Source organism: Peromyscus eremicus, chromosome 14 (assembly GCF_949786415.1).
Source record: "Peromyscus eremicus chromosome 14, PerEre_H2_v1, whole genome shotgun sequence".
Taxonomy (NCBI): domain Eukaryota; kingdom Metazoa; phylum Chordata; class Mammalia; order Rodentia; family Cricetidae; genus Peromyscus; species Peromyscus eremicus.
Genome location: NC_081430.1, coordinates 60316659 through 60341083, shown reverse-complemented (window position 1 = coordinate 60341083; position 24425 = coordinate 60316659). Strand labels below are relative to the sequence as shown.

General features: G+C 57.2%; 1 protein-coding gene across 1 annotated transcript in view; it reads right to left on the bottom strand.

Annotated features, from left to right (window-relative positions):
- Kif26a (kinesin family member 26A) overlaps positions 1–23360 on the bottom strand; it is a 36932-nt gene extending 13572 nt beyond the window's left edge. Inside the window, exons 1-5 of the mRNA XM_059279177.1 lie at positions 23351–23360; positions 22205–22653; positions 21755–21997; positions 10950–11375; positions 4826–5016 (exon numbers count right to left, since the gene is read on the bottom strand). Coding sequence (XP_059135160.1) covers positions 4826–5016; positions 10950–11375; positions 21755–21997; positions 22205–22653; positions 23351–23360 — 1319 coding nt within the window. The remainder of the gene's footprint in view (positions 1–4825; positions 5017–10949; positions 11376–21754; positions 21998–22204; positions 22654–23350) is intronic.
- Between the last annotated feature and the right edge of the window lie 1065 nt (positions 23361–24425).

The following is a 24425-nucleotide window of genomic DNA, read 5'->3' as shown; positions in this document are numbered from 1 at the left end:
CCCAGCCAAGGCTCTGGCTCCTACCATAACTGAGGTCATGAGAGCCACACGGCCCTAACCCACACCACAAGGACCCCAGAATGTCACCACTGTAAATTCAAACCATGGTTACCCTGGCTGAGCCACACTCTCCCTGTGCCTGTCACCATTTTCCAAAGAAGAAGAGCCAGGTGGGGGCAGGTGACCAGGATGAGAAGCTATCCAACCAGGTCCACCCCTCCCCCATATCCCCAAATGCCCCGGCTCCTTCTCCCCATCCCTGTAGGCCTCCCAGGTCCACTTTGTCCTCCTCAGAAGGATCCAACACGCAAGAGCCCAGAGCCCGGGGCCCTCCTTGGCACCTCCCACCACGTTGCTGGTGCTCTGGTAACCCCTCTCATCTTTAATAGGAGTTGTCTTTTAAGAGGCCCCAGGGACAGCTTCCTCCTAGTGAGGTGTCATCACAGAAAATAAAAGTAATCTACGATGCATGGCGGAGTCCTTAACGGAGCCGCAGCAGCACCCGCGTGCAGCAGACAGGGCAGAGCAGGGAGTGGAGGTCTCCTGCCCAGGAAGAGCCCTGGGCCCCAGAACCTGGGTTCTCTGGCGGTGGTGGCACCTGCATCCTGAGGTGCAGACTCAAACCTCACACAGAGCCTTAAGCATTTGCCTAGCACCTGCCTGAGCCTGTGTTGGCAAAGCTCAAATGAGCCATGCGAGGAAGTCTGTCACAGCACCCTCAGAGAAGAGGCACACAGCAAAACAAGGCAAGTGAGGCCAACACTACCAGACTGTGTACACCGAGAAGTCAAAGGTCAAAGCAAGAAGGATCGACCCTCAGCTACAACCCAAACTACTCCTGTGGGGGTCAGAGGACATTGGCAGTGCCTGGGAAGGGCCACAGCAGAGAGCTATACTGTTCGGCCATCCGCTCGGGGGCTCTCCATGCCTCCCACCTCCCTATTTGGGGCCTCCCACTCCAGATCCCACCCCAGCGGCCTCCTGAGGAAAAGCCTCCATCCAGCCTCCATCCAGCACTGTTCTCTCCAGGTATGATCAGGGCAGGGCAGTCACAACCCCCTTGCCTGGTACTGCCCAGTGCAGGGAACTAATGGAAGAGCTATGCCATCCCAGCTGGGCAGAAAGGGGCCCAGGGACTCCTGGGCAGGACAAGGAGGCTTCCTTGAGTAGCTTTCTTGCCTGTAAGTGGGTGCAGAGACCCAACTACCTCCTGCACACGGCCAGCACCTTGGTCTGACCTGACCTGCAGCACCTCCCAAAAGGGTTAGGAGCCAGCAGCTGCTGGAGCAGGCCCAGCCTCCAGCGTTCACCAAGTGTGACTCACAGCAGGTCCCTGACCACTGACGGATGCCCCAGGACAGGTACCTTCTCTTTGATGAAGAGGAGACAAATTCCCACCAACCTCCCAAGACTGCAAGGCTTCGGCTTGCAGGGGCTTTAGTCCCAGAGGCCAAGCCTGCCCCCTGAGGACCCCAGTTTGGTTCTGAGCAGCAAAGACACAGGAAACATGTGCCTCACCAAGGCTAAGAAAAGATAGGGTACCCTACCCAGGACCATCAAGGCCACCACACTGTGTGGAAGTGACGGCCCCGGGGCATCAGGACATGTAGGGAGGAGTGGGCCAGTCTGAGCTGTCTGCCCCTGACTGGAAAATTAAAAAAGGCAGGAGCTTCCCAACAGCCCTCTCAACCCCAGGGACACCACCTCCAGGAAGCCTGTCCTGATGCCCCAAGGTAGACCCCAGCCCTAAGCCTCCTGCTCCATAGAACCACTCTGGCCTGAGATGACTACAGACACACCAGCCAAGCCCGAGCTCACAGGAAGCCCGGCGCAGACCTGAATGAGGGCATGAATGACCCAGTTTGTGAATGCCAGCCTGAACAGCAACCCCAGATTCATCATCTCTCTGGTCACTGATTCATGAGAACAGAGAAAAATGTTTTTTTGTTTTTTTGTTTTTTTTTTTTTTCCCTTTTCATAAAGAAAATGTACTTCTTCCAAAGAGGAAGGTACTTTAGAGTTGGATGGACTTGACACTGAGGTCTTTGAGCATCTGAAAGGCGGCTTGTGCCCTTGGGGCGATCAGCGGTTGCCAACCCAACGCTTTCCCTCAGCTCAGAGGCTGGTGGGCATGGCAAGGCCACACCAAGCCTCCTTCACCACAGCAGACCTGCCATCTGCATGGTCTGCCTCATGAGGACTAAAGTACTCATTGGGAGCTCCTTGGTGGGTCCTACAGGACAGTAATAGGTACTTAAGACATGACTGGAGGGAGCTACCACCTAAGGCCTCCCTGGGCCTGTGGTGCCGCTGTCCCCTGCGGGCCTTACACCGGAGACTGGAGCGAGCGAGAGACTGAGCTAACAAGTCTTCCCTCCTGGTAGCCCAGACCCGGCTTTGGAGCCTCGGCACCTCTGCCGGCTAGGCCCAAACGTACGTCCAGAAAGACACTTGGGGCTCCACAGGGGCCAGGAAGCTTCGAGTACCAGAAAGACATCCTTGCCCCGTAGCTACCTGAAAGATGCCTCCTCCAGCAGAGGTTCCCAAGATCTCTAGATTCTGGGTACCAGAGGTAACCCATCTTTACTAAGGGCAGAAGGATAGTCAGGCAGGTGGGCAGTGCTAACGGGAACATCAGAGACAGAGAGGAGGCTGCTGGCTGCAGAGCCATTACAGGGTTCAGAACATGGGTGTCAAGGTCACGGCAGGCCCCACAGAGTGGCCTCAAATTTCTAACTGGGGGCATACATCCAGTCAGCGCTCAACCACTCAGGTCCAGCTGAGGGGATGTTACTCTGCCCGCCTGGCGCTCCACCCACCCTGGGGACTGCAGCGTACTTCCCTGTAGACATGGCACATGGAAGTGGCTGAGGAAGGCTTGGGCTGGTTGTTCAGCCTGGGGAGAGTACTCAGAGAAGAGGCAGGGCCCAGACTCACCCCAGGACTACGAGATTGAGAACCTAAACTGCTGAGCCCACCCCCACTCCGTGTGCACAGCACAGACGCACCTGCCAGGCTCCTCCTCAGGCCCTGAGGCCCAGCCCCAGAGCACACAAGGGCAGCACTCCGATCAGGCCTCCATCCCATCACAGACTCGAGACTCATCCCCTCTCCCATCATGCAAGCCTCCCAAGGGCAGGGATGAGCAAGGATCATTCTACCCACCCAGGTCCAGAAAGTGAAGGTAGGAACACACCATCTACTCCGTATGAGCCAGGGGCCGTGGGGTGGGGCCAAAGTTCTACTGCCTCCTGGTACACTCTGGGCAAGCCCCTCCCCAACTCCATGCCTCCCCTTTATCCACAGCGCCAGGCAGTGGCTACATAGTTTCAAAGCTCACTGGGTTGCACCTCCCACGAGCTATCTCAGCCCTGTGGGACACCACCTACAGAAATCCTATCACCCTTAACCCGGCCCTCAACAGGTCTTCAGGAAGCCACTGAGATTCAGAGTGACCCATATGCTGGAAGTAACGGCAGCCAGGAGCGCTCCCCACCCCCACTCCCATACATACACCAGCCTTGGGAAACCTGCCTTCAGCCCCTAACCCAAGTCCACTTGTTTCTTTGTTTCTATGGTAACTTTCCAAGGTCAGGGTGTTGCTCAGGCAGAGGAGCCTCCATAGCGAGGGTTGAGACAAAAGGCAGCCAGCACCTGCTGCCTGCTGCCAGGCAGGGTGGCTAATGAGGCAGTGGAGAGGGCCTCACACACACCACAGTCAGTGTCAAGATTCTCCTCAGGCACCAGGGGCCTCAGAATCAGGGTGCTGGGCGCTACCCAGCCTCAGGACCAGTGGCCAAGCAAACTCTTTTCAAAAGATCTGAGCGTTTCTAAACCTCCTACCAAGTACCATGCCAGGAGTGTAGCTGCCCCAGAGGCCACCAAATCCTCAAGGCAAAGGCCCTTGAAATCAGAACTAAGCAGGATAAGGACACAGACAGCTACCTGCCCCTCATGCCCAGCCGCCTAGACACCATCCTCTCTGCTGGTGGTACACGGAGGCTCCCAAGCAGGCTGAAAACGGCTCCTACATGTCCCCATCTGGAAGGTCCTAGCCAGGTTCTCTGCACCTAATTGGGGTGGTGGCTAAGGCCACATCAGTCACGGGAGGTAGTGCCGCACGGCTCGACAGCATTCATCAGCCAGTACCGACAATACCCTAATCACATGCCCCGTCACGCCCCCCATCAGGCCCTGCAGTCCCCCCGGACCAGGGCTGATAAGACGTCCTCTGCACACTGCCCAGCATGATACAGACAAGCTTATCAGCGCCCATGTGTGCTGTTAATGGGACAGTGACCCCCAGCTGGCTGCCATTACCTCTCATTATGGCGATTACATCCTGTAATCCCTGTTCCTCAGGCAGCTGGATGAGGGTAGGACTCCAGCCTGGGGTCTGCAGAACCAAAGGCTCTACCTTGGAGCAGAGGACTGTTCTGTTCCCCTACCTATCCACTGCCCAAGCTGGGGCGGGGGGTGGGGGCGCTGTGTTCCCACCTCCCACGTTGAAGTACATTGTTCCCTCTGGTCAGACCACCATGCTACGTCACATCTTCAAGCAAGGCATCCTGAAGGGAAGGAGCCATGGCCCTGTCACTTCTATGCACCTGAGCTCTAGGTCCCAGACAGGTACCTTTGAAAGGTGCCCTGGGAGGCCAACCAGGCCATGAGCTGAGCTGCTCAGTCTGATGTTCTCACAGCCCCCCACTCTTTCACTGACTGATCCACAGTTCTCCCAAGGATAGGCCACAGGCCACCAGGGACCAAGAACTCAGGGCCTCCATTCCCCAACATGCTGCAGCTTGCGTGACCCCAGAGGACATACCTTATAAAGAAAGAGGCTGCAGCCGATGGGCCTGTGGAACCCCCTGCTGAGGAGCCTGGGGCTGCAGTAACCAGGGCTGTAGTGCATGCTGCCCCTCGGCCCCAAGCCTTAGACATACCATCAGGGCCTGCAGCTGGAGGGCAGTCTCGGACTGTGTCGGCCACGGCAACAGCAGCGACAGCGGCCTCAGCCTGGAGGAAGGGAGAAATCCACACGAGAAACCGTCAGGAGACAGAGGACACTCACTGCCCCAGGCTGAGTACTCCCATTTACCCCTCAATCCCACCCACCCACACACCCACCCACACACTTGCAAGATCCTGCCTGTGTGACTGGAAAGTCATAGCTGAAACACTGGGACCCCGCAAGAAAGGCCTAGCCTCCAAGACAATCTGCAAGGACCCAAGTCCCACACTCAGGGTACACGACAGATTTGTCCCAGCCACAGAAGAATAGGCAGACCCCACCAGGAACAGACTCTACCGCCACCCTCATCAAGGCCTGTAGTGACCACAGAAGTCAGGCAGACAGACCTTTGCCCCACATCCCCGGGCCATCTGGGATCACCCAGAGGTACAATTATACAAGACACCACAATAAATACTTGGCATGAGTGCTAATTGTCCCCCATGTGATAACGTATGACACTCCACTGCCTGAAATACAACTCTGGCATTTCCAACTAATTAGCTAAAATAAATTCTAGAAAGGGAGAGGCCTCATCATGGAGCACAGATATAATTAACTGCTCCCAGGACCGCTTCCACATGATGTTTACCTGCCCCTCTGGCTCTGGGGGTGGAGGGGACCCAAGCCCTAGCAGAATAGGACAGGCTGCTGGTCTCTTCCTGGAAACCCCCATGCCCCTCACGCTCCAATATATCCTCTCCACTCAGCCTGAGTGGGGAGGTCAACATTCCAGCCAATACGGCCTGTGTCCCAGCTGGCAGAGCCCGGGATCCCCAGGCTGAGAGGGCACAGGCCTGGTCTGGGGACCTTGGGCTGAGCTCATTTTTTCTAGGGTCTCTCAAAGGATGCAGCCCTGAGACCAGATGTGGCACCTCTGTAGAACAAGCCACCTTGTATCCAGAGACGGCACTAACCCAGGGCAGTTACCCTCCTCACAGGGAAGACTTCACATTCTCAGTCCCTGAAGAACCCCAGCTTCTAAAACCCTCCCCCTTGGGAGAAGGAACGGACTCTCTCTCTGCCCGTAAAAGTCCAGAGCCCAGCCCAGGCTTCAGCCAGCGTAAGCCCAGCACCTTGTCAGTTCCCAGCAACATCCACTACCCCCGGACTGCAAGAAGGGAAGGTCAATAGCAGAAAAGGTCAAACCCAGAACAGTTTACCAGACACGGCACCAAACACCTTGTCAGTCACGTGACCATAGGTGCGTAGGACTACACTCCTAAACATGCCTCAGAACCCGGCCTGGCCAGCCCCCTTCTTCTCTAAGCCACTCCCTCACATCAAATGAGAGTCCCTTTCGTGTCACTTAGTGTGTTTTCCTACAAGAGACTGAGCTGCTTAGCTGGGAAGAGTTTCACAGGAAAGCATAAACGTTCAACCTGCAAGGTTGACAACTGTAGTCTGAGCCATCGGAACAGCGCTGGATTTGGCTGAGCACCTACTGGGCACAGCAGCCAGAGCCCAGGGCCAGGAACCCTTGGACAGGCTCAAAGAGGAGGGGTGTCCAACCCATGGCCCCCAGTACCTAGAGTTAGCTCAGCACTCTGTGACGGCCGTGCTGAGGACCTGGGTCCCATAATACCCTGCCTGCCTGACTGCCAGACACTGGGGACTGAAGCTGGAGGAGTCACAGGGGCCAGAATTGCTGCCCCACACCCCACGTGGCCCTTCTACCCACTCCCATAGGCCCCGCCACCCTGGGGCATCTCCAGAAGCCCCAGGGCCTCTGGCCGGCTGACCCCCCTGCACCGCTGGTCCTCCCCACACTGACCTGTCTCAGGAGTCCCGCATGTGACTTGGCTCCACCGTCCCACCAGCTGCCATGACACGGCTTTGTCCATCGGGACGGCCACTGACAATTCCTGCCAGAAGCAGAGCCCGGAAATGCCAAAAGAAGCCGTCCCAAAGCGAGTACAGAGCAGTGGTGGTGTGGGCAGGAGGAGGGGACCACAACACGGGGAGGCGGGAGGCGGACGGACAAACAGAAAGTGTGATGGAGGCACGCAGCAGCAACGAAAGGAAAAGCGTGGAGAGAGGAGAGCGTGAGGCCAGCACTGGCCAAGGGACAGATAGCAGAGCCCTGACGCCATGGCCTCACAGCCAGATCCTGCACCCACACACAGGCAAGACAATGCAGAACCTACCTAAGCCGTCACCCAGTGGCAGCTGACCTCTACAGAACATCAGGGTTCTGTGGAACCGAGTTTAAGAAACGCAGACTAGCCCACCTCAGCAGCCCTCTAGGCCTGACCTCTCCATCTACAAGGTTCTGGCATGAAGGACAGTGCCCTCTAATAAATACCCCACCAGGTGCTGAGGGACTGTGAGGGACTGAGAAGCAACCTGGAGGCTCGGTTGAGGCTACACTTGAGGCAAGTCTATAAAATGGAGGGGGTAGTGTCCTGCAGAGAATGTTAGACCCTCAGTGGGACCTCTCTGCGTGCCCCCTCCTCCGGCCTCACTGTCCAGAGGCCTCCAGGGCCTGGCACAAGGTTGGGAAGTCCCATACCTTCAGGGCACTGTGCCCACCCATACCACAGAAGCAGCCTCACTAGGACTTCTCATGGAAGAGGAGGACATCCTACCAAGCCCCACTATGTGGGTGGGTAAAACAAGGCCTGAACAGGGAAGTCAGCAACAAGTTAGAAGAATCATCAGTGGAGGGCCAGACACTCAGCCGGAGCTCTTCCACGCTCCAGTATCCACCCAAGTCTCTAAGAACAGCAGGCAGCAGGCTCCCCGCACGGCTTGAAGTGGGAAGCAAGCAGGCACCCCCAGGACGGTGCTACCCAGCCACCACGCAGTGGAGAACCGAGGCGTCCCTCGATGCCAACTGTGCCATCTCAAACTAACTACGGGATCAGGAGTCCTTCCTATCCTGCAGCTTCTGCTTCAAGATGACAACAGGTTTCTTGACCTCCATGAGGGCTTCTGACTGCAGGACATGCCACAGGCTGGCCCTGGGGAAACGTCCTCATCCGTCACAGTACCAGTGTCTCCACCTGACAGTCTAGAGCAGTGCTTCTCAACCTTTCTAACACTGTGACCCTTCAACACAGTTCCTCATGTTGTGGGGATCCTCAGCTATAAAATTATTTTTGTTGCTACTTCATAACTGTCATTTTGCTACTGTTTTGAATTATGATGTACAATATCTGATATGCAAGACTGTCTTAGGAGACCCCTATGAAAGGGTCCTTCGACCCCAAAGAGGTCGTGCCCCACAGGTTGAGAACCTCTGCTAGTCTAGAAAGACTAGTAGGGCCAGTCCCCCGGGAGCTCCAGAGCAACGGCCAGATGCTCCATAGGCAAAATGGTCAGGAAAGGGCTCCTCTTGGATCAAGGGTTACAGGGAGCCAGGACCTCACAGGGCTTCCTGGTGGGAGGGGAGCTTTGGAGGTCATCCTTCAATGTATGAAAGTCAGTACCTCACTGTGTACTCCAGGCTCTGTCATCCATCCCTGGGACAAGCTTATGTCACCTGAGCTGGGTCCTGAGGACAGCCTGTCATGGCAGACTCCTCCAAACCCAAATGAGATGTGGCTGTGGTTTGGGTTCAAGCTGTGGAGGCCCATAGCTCCTCGCTTCAAAGGAACTTGGGGCCATGAGGGCAGCTGTACCACAGTAACACCCAAATAGAGGGATCAGGTCAGCTCTCAGCCACAGCACCTAGAATGTTCCAGGCCTTGCCTGTGGCTCCAGAGAGTTCACGAAGACATAGGTCATACCATCTTCCCGACGGACCAACTGTCCAGCCAGAGTCAACCACTTTTCCTCAGCCTCTACTGCTGACCTCGGCCAAAATGAAAGTGCCCATGGGACCCAGACCTGGTCCTCCACTCCTCATTCCAGGATGATGGGGGCCAGGCTGCCTTTCCCACCTGTGGGAACCAATCCACCTAGTCAGCCCTCACAGGCCACTGCCCATCTGTGACAGATTCACAATGCATCTCTCCAGAAGTGTTTAATACCAGAGCACCCAGGCAGTCCCTGATCATCAGCAATTGATGCCCTGCTTCGGGGGACATCGCCTCATCTGCAGCCTAAAGTCCTGTTTATGGTTCTAATAATCTCCCTATTGATTGCCAGGTCTGTTCTCTAATTATAAATCCATTCCCACCTTCCCAAACACAATCAATGTGCACATGAAATGAGGAGTGGGAGCCTTAAATGCCCACATTTTATGGCACTGCCGGCCCCAGTCAGACTTCCCTAACTAAAGGCCAATGACCCTCCCAGCATCCTCCCTAGCCCTCATCACCACACCAAAGCATGAAGACCATCAACGTCAGCCTTGTTCAGACCTAAGGCCAGTCAATCAGTGCGGCCACCCAGACCCCTTTGGATCAGCATCTTAGGTCTGAGCACATCACCTGAGCCTGTCTTTGGGGTCCAGCTTATGCCAGGGATTAATTAATTCACCTGAGCAGTCAGTAGCATCTGTACCCTACACCTGGGTTCTGTTCCCCATTCCTCAGGCAGCCCAGCTGTTGGATCAAAGCCTCAGGAAGACAGAGCAGCTGACCTCCCTTCAGTATGGTAAGGGGAAGAGTGCTGGGCCATGACCAACATGGCACTCCAACCCTAAGGAGAGATGGCCTCAAAAGACCAGCCCCCGAACAAACCCCAGAGACCAGCTCCAGCTTGGGCAGAATTCTCAGCACACACCACATCCAAGAGCAAAGTCCTGCCAGCAAGTTTTGCCTACCTCACAGAGGTACCTACAGTCAGAAAACGGGAGGTTTGTATCCATGGGAGCTTGTATCAACAATGCCCAGTGGCTCGCGGGTCCCTCAGCCTATCTCCTTGAAATGCTACACACAGAGCCCACCAGCCCACACCAGGGACTTTGCAAACTTCCCAGGCCTGCATGGTTGGCTGCTGTGTGCCTGGAATGCATACCTGAAACTCCACCACAGAAGCACGATTCCTTGGAAACACCCACAGATCCTCTACAATCAGGACTCCAGGGAGGGGGCTTCTCCATGTAGCCATGCACACATGATCCACAGCAGCCTGCCCCCCTTCACCTCCTGCCTCTCCCCGCTAAGCTACCAGTACCTCATTCCTGTAGATCTATTTACACCTTCCCTGCCCAGAGGATCCCTCCCACTATGGTCACCAGGGGAACTCAGACCAACAGTGCAAAGTACACTGCCCTCCCCGCTAGAGTCCTTGAGGGGCAGGTGGCTGTGCCCTCAGCATGGTACCCCCGGAGAAGGGCTAAGTCAAGCAGGGCTCGTGGAGAGGGCTGGCTGTGCCCTTGTGGTGGCAGGCCCTCTTCCAGGGCCCAGAGATAACCTCTTGTACTCCCTAAATCCAAGCCCCACCTTCCAGCACCCGAGGACACCTCTAGGCCAATGGCACTGCTCTCTTAACTCCCACCCTGGGATTCCTTGAACCAGGTAGAAAGCTGGGGACATGGGATGTTGGAGAGACTCCAAGAAAGACGCTGAGAAGCACCCATGCAGGCAATGCCCCAGACAACCGCTCCTGGTCAGGGGCTGTAGGGCTGGATTAAGGGGAGCCAGGCCCTCCCAGGGCTCTCTGGCGAGAGGGGAGGCTTGAAGGACATCCTTTAACCTATGAACGTCAGTGCCAGCAACTGTGGGCCTCACTGTATTCCAGGTTCTGTCAACCGTCCACGAGCAGGTCTATGTCACCCACTCTATGCCCCTGAGGACAGCCTGCCATGGAAGCGCCTCAATGGAAGATGCCTCTCTAAACTCAAGCCCAGATGAGGTCATCCCAGGAGACCTTGGGTTCCTCCCTCAGCCCACAGCATCAGATGATCTGAGAGGCAAGCTAGCCAAAAGCATCCCTGACCTTCCTGGGTTTGCATTGCCAACACCATGCTGCACAGCACCCAGATGTGGTCAGGAGCCCCAAAGGGACCCAGTTGGGATCCAGTAGCCCACCTACGCAGAGCACTCACCAGGCAGGTGGGCGGCAAGAAGCTGTTGACCCTTGAGAGGCTCCACACGCCCTCAAGGCACTGCTGGGCCTGGATGGTAACTGTGCTCAGTGCTCCCCCGAGGCCCGCTGGTGCCACGGACACCTGGACGCTGGGGCCGGACGGCCAAGCTGCTGCCTTCCTCCTGTCAGGTCCCACAGGGGGCTGCCTCCCTGTGAGGCCCACTGGTCCAGGTGGGTCCCTAGGGCTGGGAGCCACAAGGCCTCCTCGGGAAGCATCAGGGTCCTCGTGGCTGGCGGGAGTCTGTAACAGGCGCAGGGCTTCCCGAGTGAGCTGGTGGAGGTGCGTGGTGCAAACGTCACAGCGGTTCTCGGCGTCAGGGCGGCACGCTGGCTGAACCCCAGAAGCCGGGAGCTTGTCAAGAAGCAGGGTAGAGAGGCAAGGATCCTGGGGACAGCAAGGGGCAGCAGTCAGCATCCAGGTACACAGGGAGCCCACCACCCCAGCTCATGATGCAGCCAGTGCAACACCATCCATAACATCATTATGGCCCAAACTAGTTCAACCACATGAGCCCAGCAGGAAGATAATTATCAGAGTTAATAGGAGGTTCCCTGTGCCCTTGACAGCCAACCCACCGCCTCACCATCATTAACCACGCTGGTTCACGGCTAATAAGATGCATTTGTTGCTCCCTGACAACCAGCTTGTGGGTAACGGCACTGGGCCAGAGCCTGGCGGGAGGCTAGCGAGAAGTGGCCTCCAGGGCTCCCTCCCTTCCTGAGCTTTCTCTGGGGCAGGGGCTCAGCCCCTATCCTTGTCTTTGCAGCTGCCAGCCAGCCGTGGTAGAGCCTGGGAGCACAATGAAATAGGGTACTACTGTGGATGGGTCACTTGGCAACGTCTCCAGAGTGAAGTGGTCATCCCTGCCCCTGGGACAGCATGGCTCATTGTCTCGAGCTAGGGGTGCCCAGGGATCTCAAGCAGGCTGTAGGTCGGAAGGATAAGATCCCCACCCAAAGGGGGCATTACCTCCCCGAAGAGACACACCACCCTCTATGGGGACACCCCTCCCACTGAGAGCCTGGGGATGGGCTGGTCTCAGAGTGACCTCATTAGAGGCAAAACATTCACCCTGAGCTCTCCTGGGCCAGCCTCAAGCATTACAGCCCCATCAACAGACATCAGCCCAGCCTGCCTCTGGCTGTCACCCTGATCAGAGCCCAGGGTCACTTCTCAGCAGTCCACTCCATCAGCTCCAGCGCTGGCTTCCTTCTGCCCCATTTTAGGCAGTTCCTTACACTAAGCTGGCCACACAGCCCCCAGGTCCCAGCAGTTTCCTCGAAAACCCTGACTCTAATGCAGCCATCACCACGGCCTCCCCAGATACACCCATTTCTCAGACTAGGGGGCTGAGGTCAGCCACCCCACAAACCCAGAAATGCATGTTCCCTGAATGTGCCCAGGGGCCAGTCACCTGTGCCCACAATGCCCAGGAGGTTCAAAGTGCTGAAGGCTGTGGTCTAGGCAGCCAACACAGTGATAGGTAAGGGGACTATCATGACTAAGGCCTTTATCCCTTAGCCCCATTTCCACCCAGAGCCCAAGACAGATCAAAGAGTGACCCCTGCCAGACCCAGCATCATGCAGCTGCCTGATTTATGGCCGACTCCGTAAATTCTGGATGGCTTCCAGGGTGAGAAGCGCCTGGCAGAGCAGGTCCCCATTAGCTGATGCCCCTGGAATTCACCAAGCTCAAGCATACAGGGAGCCCTGCAGGGGCAACAGAGGCCCCTAGAGATGAAAAGAGGGTGGGGGTAGGCGTGGGGTGATCCCAGCCAACGACCCAGCCCCAGGCCGAGGGTGGCCAGGCCTGTTTCCAGTCTGGCTCCCATGCACTAATTTTCCACTCAGCGGGAGGTTGCAAAGGGAAGGAAGTGTGGCCTGTAGCGGCCATTAGCTCAGCTTGAAAGGGGCCGCCCAGCCCTAGCTCCAGCCTAGAATCCAGGCCCAGCTACCCTTTGTTCTGGGCCCTCTGAACAGGCCTGGAGGCCTCTGACTGTCTCAGGGGCCACAGTCTCTGAAACAATCCCCTTCACCCCCAGAGCAGGAGACAAGAATGGAAGCTAAAGGCCAGGGCAGAGGGGAAGGGAGCACACTAACCTCACCAACACAGCTAGGCAGAGTGGAAGAGAGGCCGGGCTGCTGTCAGGGGCAGAAGAGGTCCATCCAGGCACTGGGCAGGATCCAGAGGTGGAAATGGGGTGGCCATCATGTTCAGGGCCCCCTGCTCAGTGATGCAGTCAGCACCTGACACCCTGGACAAGGTACCTTGTCCCCAACAGCTGCTCTGCGCCCCAGGCCTTGATGCACAAGCCCCTGGCGGGCCAGGACGCCTGGCCAGGACCCAGGTTGGGGACAAGCAGGCCCCAGGGGAGAAACTGAAAGCTGGGCCAGCTAAAAGCCAGGGCCACCTTTTCAGCCCTCATCACACAAGAGAGAGGAGCGGGCTCCTAGGTGACAAGTTGCTCAAACATGCTAAGCTGCAGGGGGCGGGGAGAGGTGGGGTGGGAATGACATGCACCGTACTGAGGTCCACAAAAAGCAGAACCACTGTGTTGTGCAGCTGGGTCATTCGGAACCACACGGGCCACTCCGGAGAGACCCAAGACCTTGTTTGGGGGACGAGCTGGGAGACTAGAGGAGACTGAGCAGAGATCAGCTCCCCACAGCACAGTCAGGGCTCTGGAGAAGGTCCCTCCCTACACTCCGCCCCACCCCACACATGCCTGCTGTTCCCTGCAAGGCCCTCAGACCAGACAAAGGCCTTGCAGCAGGCCACCAGATTCCCTGCCCCCTCAGCAGCCACCAGCCAACCCTGTTTCCCTGAACTTCCTTTAGCTGTAAGAAGCTCAGCACTCGGTGGGTGGGTTCAGGAGGAACTGTCGGGGACCCTCTCTGCCATGACCAGACTTCCTTTCTCAGCCACCTCCGCAGCTCACAGTGTCCAAGAGCCCAAGCCCCCAGGGACCCTGGGCCCAGGTTCAGGATTTTAACTCAGAAGCCCCAGCAACTGAGCCTGTTACCTCCGAAACCCACTGCTTTCAGATAGACAGTAATTACTCCACTGCAAAATATTACTTTTAATTTCAGCTTTATGGTCTAATTAAACAGATATTTTACTTGTGCTTGGAAAGTATTTTTCTTAATTTGATTCAATTTAGCACTGTGCACAACCCACCCATCACGCGGCGGGTTTTAGGGCACCTCCCTGTTTAAAAATGATGACTTTTCGGTTTTTATTTTGTTTCTGGGATCTGTAAGTTGCTTTAAGTAATCCTTCCATTTTCTCCTGTGAGAATGAAAGGCGGGTTCCCAGGCTTCAGTACTGGTCAAGCTTCACCCAGGGGTCAGGGGAAACAGACTGGACCTTCCCCAGCCACTGGGAGATTAGAGGACCTGCTCCCAGTTCCTGCCACAGAATCAGGAGCCTTAGCTTCCCCTGTGAGACCCTCCCTGAGTCCTGCCAATCACCCACCTCTGCAAAGGGGACCCCTGCACCCATGGCAGGGCCAATGAGAAGCCAAACAGGCTTAGGGTGCCGCATGCCTGACACCCTGGTGTCCCCCCACTGCACTGCCACCCAAGTACACGGGAGGGAGGGAGGGAGAAAGCATGCAGACCCCATGACTACCTCAACCTCCTTTCCCTCCCAAACAAAGCATTCTGGGTTATGACCCTGTACAGCAACTGTTTCCGCAGTCGACAACAGGTCCAGGAAGGGACTCCCAGTGGCCTGCTGTCGAGGACATTCCTGTGTCTCGTGCGGCCTGGCAGGGTGGCCCAGGGCTCAATTTTCCAGCCTGGAAACTGGCAGGCACACCCAGGCTGCCCTGGTATCCCCACCCTCCCAGGCACCTCACTAGAGGTCTGGGTTCTCCATCTTATCGACCTATCGCCCAGCCCACCCAGCACTGACCGGCACGCCACCCATAGCCCCGTGCCAGGAACCGCCCAGCTGGATGACCAGGACAGACCCACTCATTGACAGCCTCCCCCTCAATAGCTGCCCTGTTCTCCACGAAGAATTCCCATAGGATGCTAGAGGCCCGGGGGGCACTAAGCTGTGGGGACACAGTGGCTAATGGGGACCCAACCTGAAAGGGCATAAAATATACACTCAGACTCAGAGTCCTGGGCACTCATACTACACCAGACGCTGTAGTCACTAGACAAAGCACAAAGCCCCATGCCTCAGTTTCCCCACTGGACCATGAGGCAACAAAGCATCCCCCGAGGCTGTAACAGGTTAGGGTATACCACCTCCTGAAGCTGGGCTACAGTAGTGCTTGCTGGTGCTTCTGGGGACAGCTGAGCACCAAAGAACCTGAAACTCAGCAGTAACCAGCTGGAAGGGGGTGTGTACAGACTCTGAATCAGGCCCCTGCCTCTACCCAGGCCCTGGGCTGACTCCTAAAGACCACAACCTGCAGGTGGCCACAGATGGGCCCCACCCATTACCCTCCTGCAACAGGGGCAGCCTGAGAGTCCTGGACTGAATCACAGGCACATTCCTGTGGGCACATACAGGCAAAGACTTCTTGGGACAACCCAAACCCCAGCCATGGCCCCAGGGCTCGAGTGCAGCTCTGTCCATCCATGTCACCCTGAAGAACTGCCACCTTACTGGTTCCCAACTCTGTCTGCCACCTCGGTCAGTCTCGGCATGAGCTCCAGATGGGCCTCTCTCATAGATAAGATGTCTAGTCCCTGGTTATCCTTGCACCATCCCTACTGGTTAGATTCTTACCTTCTTTGCGTGCAGCCGGCCTCGCCTGCCCAGAGCTGCCCTCCAGGCCCTTCGCTCAAGGACAAAGACTGGAGGAGAAGGCAGGCGAGGGGCTCACCCAGCTTTGCTGCCTTTAGCAAGTTATGTGTCCTGCTCCGTCTCCTCCCTTACTGCACAGGAAAAGTGGCCTAGGTGCCTGCGTGCTCAGAGATCTGTAGCCTGCATGCTGGTCCTGGCCTCTAGTACCAGGAGTGTAGCGGGGTGCTCTGGCCTTTCCACCCACCACAAGTTCTTCTCCCCACCAGGTCTTAGGGTACCTATAGAAAAGGAGGGGTCCTGACCCCATAAGAGATGTCCTCCTATAACATCAAGCCCAACCTTCCTGCCAGGCAGGACTAGGCCCCTCTCTGCCCATCCATCACCCCACAGAAGTGAAATGATGGGCAGGCTAGGGCCCTGGTATCATCCAGAATCCCAACACTCACCATGTGACAAAGCCCTCCCATTCCACCTCTACCTCTACAGATGACCATCTTGTCTGACCTCCACCAAGAAAATGCCTTCCTTAGGAAGACCAGAGAAACTGAGGCAATTACCTCAGGCCACACAGCCTGAGCAGCAGAACTGAGGCTCCAGCTCTAGGGTCCCCACTCCCAGGCCTCACCTCTTCCCTTCTCCTGGCTGGTCACCTTTTAAGGGAGCCCCACCTCTGCCTCATGCCTATCAGATTCCTTGGTCTGGGATCAAGAAGCAAGAATTGGACCTCTGGATGCTTCCTCCTATGGAAGCAGGCATGGGGAGAAAGGGGGAGAGGCAGACAAGAGAAAGACAGGCCTTATGGTTACACTACCAACAAAAACAGTGAGTCGGCTTTAGGACAGTCTCTGGGGTTCCACACAGGCTGAGCCTATGAAACCAACAGGAAGGAATCCATGGTTGCCAGGAGGCGGAGCTGGGCTGAGGCCATGAGGTGAGGCAACAGGATGGAGAGGAGCCTACCCAGCAGTCTAGGCCCCTGACACAAGATCCAGCGTGGCACGCTCCACCCGGAAACAGGAGGCAGCTTGGACTGACCTTGCTGCCGGAGTCAGAGGTCAAAGCAAGCAGCCTGTAGAAGCATCCATCTAAGTCCAGACCCAGCCAGCACCAGGCGTGGCCCTGGGCCACACAGGACTATAAATCCACTAACACAGTGACCTGTGAAGCCCGCCTACCCCCTCTCCCAGCAGGATACTACCACAGGGCAGGAACAAGACTAGGCTTGGGGGCCTCTCACAGGGCACCAGATGCCCAACAACCAGCCTTAGGCTTCCTGACCACAGAGGTTCACATCTAAGAGACACTGTCCTGGAGGACATGGTACATTCATCTGCACCGAGACACCACAAGGGTTTCCAAACAGAAAGAACAAAGGTGACTCCTCTTCGGGCCTTGTGGGAACAGATGGAGAAAGGAAGGCCTCGGGTTCCTGCAGCAGGCTCCCTTTGCCCACTGCTTACTCCAGCAGGGATGCAGAGACTGAACTCAGCCAAGGCAGAGACCAGACCACCCACCTGGCTGCCAGCAGGAACCCGCAGGGCCAGGCCAGTCTTGCCCACTTGCCCTGCACTGCTCAAGTTCCCCATTCTGTGAACCAAATAAACAGTGAAGCTAGGCCAAGGCATGCTCGGCTTTGAGGTCCTGCTCACTTACTAGGGGCCTTGAGCACAAAGACTGTGTGGTAGCTTCCAGGAGCTACACAATGCAAACTAAAAACAAAACGATGTGACTAAGATACAGCCCAGCGTGAACACACAGGAATGATCACTTCCCTTAAGAGAACAGTCCCATGAGGTTGGTTGTCTGGAGCGGAACAGATCTACTGTGAGCTTCCTGGCAGGCCACAGTGAAGGAGAGCAAGATCTTCATTGCTATTTAAGACAAGAACCAGCTCCCCTGACTTCCACCTACGAGGTCCTTCCAGGACACCAGAGGGAGGTTTTGGGAAACCTTACCTACTCCAAACTACTGCAAGGCCCTTCAGGTTGGCTGAGCCCCCTCTCCAATTTCATGGGAGTCCGCTATTGCCACCGCTCAGGAGAGGGCGGCGAGGACATTGGTTACACAGTTCTTGGCAGTATGAAAGACATCCTTCCTGGAGCAAGACATGTACAATGCACACACCCCTCAGCACATGAAGCTTGTACTGGGCACACTGGGCATGCAATTTCTAAGACTGCCCCAGCAGAAGTTCAGAGAGCAAAGAATCCCACCTTGAAGCCTAAGTCCTTCCCTGAAACCACAGGCCAGCAAAACAGGTAAGATGGACACTATAACAGACCTATTCATTCATTGCCCCACCCCGAGTGAAAGGACACACGGGGAAGCCAACCCAGGGACTGCAGAAGCTGGAGGGGAAGGCTGGAGCTACCAGTACCCCCCTGGTCCCACTTGGACCCTAGAGTAGCACAGATCTCTGAGTACCTCCAGTCAGGCCCTGGAGTAGACACCTCCCTGCTGAGTCACCTCATCCCATGCCAGCCAGCCCCAGGGAGCACCAGCCCCTCTCACACCTCCCTAGCTGACACCTGGGCTCAGCTGGGAAACAGTACTGACGCCAGGGCCCCACCCTGAAAGGCCCCAGGCACGCACCGGCCCCGGCTCCAAACATCAAGGAAGATGGCAGCCCATAGGAGTTGGGGGAAATGCTAGCTATCCCAGGGAGCAACTTCCGAACCAGAGGAACCAGCCTCAGTCCTAGATCACCCAGGGCCAAGGCCTGTTGTGGGGGAGCACAGTCTTACCTCCCCACGGCTCACAACGCAATCAGAGGTAGGAGCTGGGCAGCAGAGCGTGCACGTCCCTGCAGGACCCCCACCCCTCACTCCAAGTAGAAGGTGACGCAGTCAGAAAGGGCCAAGACACGCCCCAAAACGGTGTCATCCCAAGCCACTGAGGCCAAGCTGCAGGGAGGGCAGGAAGGCTCCAGACACTGACCCTCATGGGCTGGTTCCTGTGGGTGTGGAAGCTCCAGAACCAAGACAATGCATGCTGGGCTGCATGGGAATGGGAACTAGAGAGGAACAGGGACCAAGAGACCTAGCCCTTAGCAGCCTGTACAGCACTTCACTCAGGCAGGCACAGGCCACAGCAGAGGAACAGGGGCCTCAGGAGGCCATAGGAATGAAACTCTGGCTGGATGAGCAGGAGGCCTGCAAGACCTAAATGAGAGGCAATCATTTTCCCATTGGGGAATCATTAATTCAGCTCCAGTATTGACAGTCTGAAAGAATGTCACTAGCGCAGGAAGAGTCACCACCTCTGAAGAACTCTCTAGGCACCATCTGGAATGGCCCCTAAGCAACAGCAAGAGACATCCTTTGTAGGGGAGAAGGACCATCCTCCTCTGGGGTCGGGGGGGGGGGGGCATCACCTTAGGGACACACAGACAGAATGCAGCCCAGCAGCCTACAGGGTGACCACCCACGAGGTACAAGAGGAAAATTCCGGTCATTCAGTTGTTTAACAAGCATGTCCATGTGACTGAGACCTCTTGAGAGTGGCACCTGGACTGGGACAGAAATGGAGGAAGGGGTCGGCCGGAACTTCATGACCACGTCACTGCAGCAGATGTAGACACAGAAAGATGGGGCTAGAGGACTCAGCAGAAAAAGGAAAGACCTGGGCTTTGGCTCTCAGGTGGAAAGCACTGTGCTACAGCCCCAAATGGATCTCACAGACAGGAACACCTCAAAGGGACCACAGCAGGGGGATGGCAGGGCATCATAAACAGCTGGGTTCCACCTGACAGCCATCATAACCCAAAGACCCAGGATGAGGGTGACCCTCAAGCCCACCTCAGAGCCAGAGCTCACCCCAATACCGCTCTATGCACCCGTGAAGAAGGCCGAAGGTGACCTGCGTAACAGGAGGAGACTTGGCCGAGCGCTCTCATCGAACCTGCCAGAAGCATAACTGTCTGCTAGTAGAAGTGGCCAGAAGTTAATGGGGACAAGCCTTTCATAGTCACAGGACAGCTAGGGAGCAACACGCCACAGGCTGCCCCCTTGGCCCCACAGCCCTCTAATACTGAGATCAGACAGGGACCCTGAAGGACTCTAAGGGTCCCAGCTTCAACCTGCGACCAGCAGTGAGAGCCTAGCAGGCCTCCTGTCTGCTCTAAGAACCACAGAGATATTTGTGAGATTCAGGCAGACTTCCCTATAAGCTGTAAAATGCTGTCCTCATGGGAGAGTTCCTTTCCCCGTGACCAAAATTAAGAAGTGGACCCCGCAGAGGATCCTAGCTCACAGTGTCCCCCATCTGCCCTTCAGGGGGCTTCTTCTTCCCACCTCAAAAGCAGACCCTGTGTGTGTGTGTGTGTGTGTGTGTGTGTGTGTGTGTACACATAGTGGTTAATGGAGGTCTATGGTTGCAGCTCCCTGTGGACTCTGAGAAGGGCCTGGCCCACACTGGTAATACACAACAAGGGCACCTACTGAAATCCTGGGCTGCGGGTACAGCACCTGTGCCCCAGAGCTTTCAATTTTCTCGGGAGAGAAATGGATGGCAGAGCCTTCCTATCCTGGGCACAGCACCCCACAGGTTAGAGAGCATTCCCAGGAGAGATCGAGGCCACCCTGTGCGACAAGAGGAAACACCCAGTAGATGGGGGGGGGGGGGGGCGCTCAAAGCCACACAAAGCCCTGGCCAGGACCCTGCTCAGCCCACTGGGCCCAGGCGAGGACAAGTGAGTCTCAACTGACAGTGTGGACAGCAGCTTGCATCCAAGGCCCCACTCGGGAGCTTGGGGATGGACAGCCGTGTCTACAGGAGGCCACAGACCTCCACTGATGACTCTCAACTCCACCAGTTCACTACTGTGCCTGAGGCTTTCTTTACTATGACTCTACCCACCAGCAGCTGGCCAGCCTGGGGCCTGGGGCCTGGGCAACAGCACACGGCAAAGCCCACTCCTGAGTGGGGAGACATCTCAGGTCCTCTATCAGCTTGCTTCCTGCAGGGCCTCAGGAGCACATCCCCAGAGCCCTCTCTGGGATCCTCGAGGCTTTCTGGATGTTTCAAAGCTAAGATCCAGGCTGACTGGCTGCCACTGACAAAAGCCACTAACACCCGTGGTCAGTCACACCCCACACAGGCTCACAGATCTAGCCTCTGTCCTGAGAGGCTGTCATATCCACACCCTAGACAATGCCAGGAGGGACGGGAGAGGTGCCCAGAACAGACACACCTGGCTGGCATTCACCACATCTGCCCTGGCCCGGAGGGAACTCCGGGTCTCACCCTAACCACAGCACGGCTTGGAGGACTGTATTTGGACTGGATGGGGATTTCAGGCACTTCCCAGGGACTCCTTCACCAAGGCTGAAGGTCAGGAGCAGCTTCCTGTGGAGACCCCCACACCCCTGCCTTGCACACTTCCAGGGACCATTGTTCCCTGGAACAATGCTCCTGCTCTTTACATGCCTGGCAAGACGATGGGCCGGAAAGCCCAGTAGACTCCTTGCCAGCCAGGCTGAAGCCTGGGAAACCCAGAGGCTCAACAGTCACTACCCACACAGAAAGCCTAGGCCCAAGAAGCGGAGATCTAGGGCAGGACACAGGCCCACAGGACAGAGATCTAGGACAGACGCTGGGCAAGTGTGGGGCAAGGACCCCACAGCTGCAGAAGGGGGCCCACTCTCACCTTTTATGCTCTCTGTATACAGGCATGCCAATGCCCAGGTGCCCACAGTGTCACACCATGGCCAGCCCTGCTCTGAGTGAAGTCCCTGTCTTCTCCTTTTCTACCTCTCCCAAGCAGTATGGCTCCAGCTATGGGACATCTGTACCTAGGAAATAAATCTACCCACCCCCCACGACACGCAGCAGCAGCCCCCTAGCGTGGGGTGCACCAACAGACACTCTTGCAGACTGGGAAGCTGAATAAGACAAGAGGGCCCACGTTGAACCCGCCACGCTCCAAGCCCCAGCCCCAAATTCTCCCAAGTTCCAGCTCTGCCTTGTCTGAGGCACGGCCTGAAGAGGAGTCACTTACCCGGAGGGGAGTCCCGGGCCCGCTGACCAACTTCCAAGCCTGGCGTTTGAGCTCCACGAGCTTCGTGTGGCAGTGGCGGCACCAACCGCCCCCACCAGCCGAGTGGCCCTGCTCTGCGCTGGCCCCGGCGCCCTCCGGAGCGGGGCGGCTGCTGCATGGGTCTTGGTCGAGCCCGGCGGGCAACCTCTTGCGCGGAGATACCTCAAGCGGCTGGGGCTCTCGAGAGGGGCCACATTCAGCTACCTGCAGGGGGTGGGGAGTGAGAAAAAACAGTAAACCCAAGCCTTTGGGCAGCGCCACTGCAGGACTCCACGCGGCCGACTCCAGACCCAGGCGCTCACGCCCCTAAAGCCACGCTCTTGCAAAAGTTAGGGTGCTGGGTACAACGCAGAGGTCCCTGGCGAAGAAGCCCTAGCCCGGTCCCCCACCGCGCTCCGCTCCAGGCCCCACCCCTAGAGGGCGCCGCACACCCCCTCGAGCATCCTTGTTGTCTTGAGCTCTGAACCCCGTGCTCGCCGGTCCCTGCCGCCCGTTCCTTGCCCGGTCCTGCGTACCGCGGGCTGCACCGCACACAAGGAGGCTCCGCGGCCGACCATTGCCCGGACGCAGGAAGGGATGCGTTGGTTCTCGGGGTGCAGTGGTTACGTGATCCGCCCCGGGGGCACCCCCATGGCCCGGCCTGCGGCTCTGAAGTTGGTTGAGAAGGCGAGTGGTAGAGAGCGCGTTGTGGCCGCGGCAGGCTTGCTCCGGGACAGACTGGGCGGGGGCGGGGGCGGGCCAAGGCCCGTAGAGGGAGGGAAGGGGGCGGGACGCCAGAGCACCGCCCCCACCCTGAGCAGAGCCAGGTGGGCGGGGGTCCTGCTCCTCCTTGCGGCCCCGCCCACTGCTAGGACCCCAACCTGTTAGGTGAGTGTTGACGGGGGTGGGGCGGTGGGGGCCGCCGAGACACTAGTTACGCGCACGCATGCGCCTCTGTCCCTCCTGAGCGACGATGGGGTATGCGCGCCTCCTGGGAAGCACCTAACCTTCTCATCACTTTGCGGGCGGGAAAACTGAAGCTTTTGCCCAGGATCGCATAAGCAAGGAAGTGGGGGTGGGGGTGGGGAGTGATGGAAGGGGCTGGATCCCAGCCTACAGCTTCCCCAGCATACCCAGTGCACTTCGAGTGTGGCAGACCACCCTTAGGCTCCCACTGTCTCGAGTGGGTGAGGGTCTGCTTCTCAAGAAGTGCCGTGTGCGGCTAGGAGCTGTTTGGAACTATCTTGGCTGCCGCGTGTGTGCCTGAAAGTGGATTGCACGCTGCGCCGCCTGGCATGTGGGAGGAAGCAGTGCGGCTGGCCCTGGGGGTGTGCTGGACCTGTTGTCAGCAGGCCTGGCAGATGGGAAGTTAGCTCCGGAATTAATTGCCTGTTTGTCTCCGACCCGGAGGTCTCCCCGCTTCCCCAGCGACCAGTTGCTCTCGCCTAAATCAGACCCCAAATGTCACAGCCATCTGAGGTCGCAGGGGGCTCAGACCCCAGCTCGGGATCAGCCCGAAACCCTAGATGGGCGCTGCGGCGGGGCTCTCCATGACACAAGCGCCACCTGCCGACCAACGTGAGCACATGGTTCGAGGGCGCAGAGACACAGGACGCCACGCGTTCTGAACGTTGTGGAGCTTTTCTCTTTAGGCTGAGACCTAGGACAGCTGAGCCAGGATGATTCAAGGAAAGACCCTGGCCGGACACTCCCAGAGCAGTTAGACCCTCGCACAATATACGGTCTGTCAAGAGATCCCTCCTTTCCGTTTAACTCCCCTTCCCACCCACCCTCACCCTGCTTTCTTAGCCCTGCACTCCTACGCACTGTTGGTCAAGAGTAGGATGAATGATCGGTTTTCCAGGTCATCTGTGACTTAAAGGAGTCTGTAAACACGACGAGGAGTCATAAATAACTGGGAACGGGCTCCCCACTTTCTGCAACCCCCACGCCTCCAGGCCTTTTACTTCCTCTTCTCAGCTTTGCAAAGAAGACAGGCAGGCGTCGGCCCACCCTGGGATCTGGGTAGCCTCAGGCACCACCCTCCCCAGTCCATCCCCGCAAGCTCTGCAAACAGCGTCACCCCGCCCCTCTAAGGCATTGAGACAAACAACCGCGACCCAAGAGGTTCACACATCTATATCGACCCCCTACACACACACACACACACACACACACACACACACACACACACACACACACACACCCAGAAGCATCACAAGGAACCCAGGCCCTGCGCTCGTGATGGGCCACACCCGCAACTTCACTTCCTGCACCAGCGCGGCTCTCCGGGAAGCATACTCTACACTCGAGTTCCCAGAGGACAAAAACACAGCTCCGCAAGACTCCGGGATGCACCAAGCAACTGGAATCACCTCAGAAACTCAGATCACCTCCCTCCTAGCCTTTTCCTCATCCCCATCCTTGCAAGGTGAGAACCCGGATCTCTGCACTACGCTCTCCTCCCTGGGTGCCCGCTGCTCAAGGCTCGGGTCCCAGCGCAGCTTGGACTAGAGAGGAAGAATCAAGCAGCACCAACACCGGAAAGTGCAGTCTCCATGCGACAAGCCGGACTCCGCCCGGGACCTGCCGCGTTTTCTCCGTGCTGCGCAGCAAAGTCGCGGGACAGCGTCAGCGCTGCCAGCTGGGCCCC